This window comes from Bidens hawaiensis, unplaced genomic scaffold, assembly GCF_021521415.1.
Source record: "Bidens hawaiensis isolate Kalapana, Puna unplaced genomic scaffold, B.hawaiensis_p1.1 tig00057431_1, whole genome shotgun sequence".
NCBI lineage: Eukaryota > Viridiplantae > Streptophyta > Magnoliopsida > Asterales > Asteraceae > Bidens > Bidens hawaiensis.
In genome coordinates, this window is record NW_027500361.1 from 6,142 (window position 1) to 7,798 (window position 1,657).

Consider the following 1,657-nt stretch of genomic DNA (forward strand, 5'->3'; position numbering starts at 1 on the left):
TAACATACTAGTGTCCCTTGACCGAGCTTACAAACCCTTGTGAAAATAGGTTGACCAACATGTTTTTTGAGAGCCTAAGATAAGTTTGATTGATTGTAGCATATAAGGGTTGGACATGTTAATTTCTATGCTTTATGAGATAAAGAAAGAGGAATATGATGGAATGTGTTCCAATGACAAAACACCAAGAATGAGCTTTGTATGAGCCAAGCTCAAGCTAAGTGTCACAGCTTGTTAAATAAAATCAAGCCGAGCTGGCTCAAGTTGAGTTCGAGTCGAGCTGGGCCTAGCTCGGCTCATATACAGCCCTACTTAGTACTTACTAGCAAATATATTTAAGAACTCTTTAACTTGAAACATTTACTTACTTGAAAGTGTAATGATTTCTCAAGGGAGTCAATGACAACTCCCAATGTAGGGCGTTCGCTTGGGGCGTATGCCAAACATTGATTTGTGATTTTGAAAAATGTATCCAAAGAATCTTGATTAGGTCCTTTTCTTAGACTGCACTCTTGAACTTCTTCCATGATATTAGGATCTGCAATTCCTTTTTGCTTTCCTACATTAAAGCCCCGTCGCCGTAAGTTGAAATTATTTGGCCCCTTGGCATCAGCCAACTTCCCAGTTAGGATCTCAGATAAAATCACTCCAAGAGAGTAAACATGATTCGATTCTCTATGCATCATCACATGATTTGAATCCAGGTACATATAGGTGCCTCCAATATTATTTTTGTCCTTGAATTTGGTGATTCTAAAGTCAGCTATCTTTGTGTACAAATTAATGTCCAATAAGCCATTTTCACTCTGTATTCCTTGATGTATCATACTTGATTTGTCATCCATGAATTTGGCGATTCCAAAGTTAGCTATCTTTGCGGTCCAGTTCTTGTCCAATAAGATATTTGCACTCTGCAATTCTTCATATATCATACTTGATTTGTCATCCATGTTGTCGAGTAAGTACTTCAATCCATTTGCAACATCGAGGCAGATGCGAATTCGCTGCTCCCAAGTGAAGTTAGCCATTTCACCGGTTCTTCCCAAATATCTATCAAGGGCTCCTTCAAAATCACCCTCAAAAACAAGAATCATCTCAGAATCTTCATCACAAAAGCCAAGAAGGGTTAGTAGGTTGGGATGCTTACAACGACTAAGCATTTCAATTTCGACATAGAACTTGTTTCTTATTTTCTCGTATTTCTGATTGATGAACCTTCGTATAACAACATTAATGCATTCGTTGAACCGAAGGAGTTTTCCTTTGTAAACATCTACAACTTTACCTCGTTTTAAGAGATTTTCTTCAGCGAAATTATGGGTGGCTGTTACTATATCTTCAAGTGGAAATACTATATGTTCAAGTTTGGTTCTCACAGAAGAGTACTCCAAGTTTAAATTAGACATGGGGTTTCACTGTATCAAGAAAACAACCAGAGTAAATTAAACTAATACTAGTAATGTAATAATGTATAATCATGTCACGTTATTTCCTAATAAATGGGTCTGAGTAGATTGATTGAGACAACCCTTTTTAACAAAACGAGTCAGAATGGGTTGGTTTTATTTTTCAAATGGGTCCAAATGAGTTTATATGGGACGGGCAGCCCAGCGTCTGTAAATGCATAACGCGACAACAGGAACAAGGAAGCGCAACC

General features: G+C 37.6%; 1 protein-coding gene across 1 annotated transcript; it reads right to left on the minus strand.

Moving 5' to 3' along the window:
* Positions 1-335: 335 nt before the first annotated feature.
* Positions 336-1,406, minus strand: LOC143601876 (putative receptor-like serine/threonine-protein kinase At4g34500). Its single transcript, XM_077079160.1, has one exon. The coding sequence runs from the start codon at positions 1,404-1,406 to the stop codon at positions 336-338; it is 1,071 nt and encodes a 356-aa protein (XP_076935275.1).
* Between the last annotated feature and the right edge of the window lie 251 nt (positions 1,407-1,657).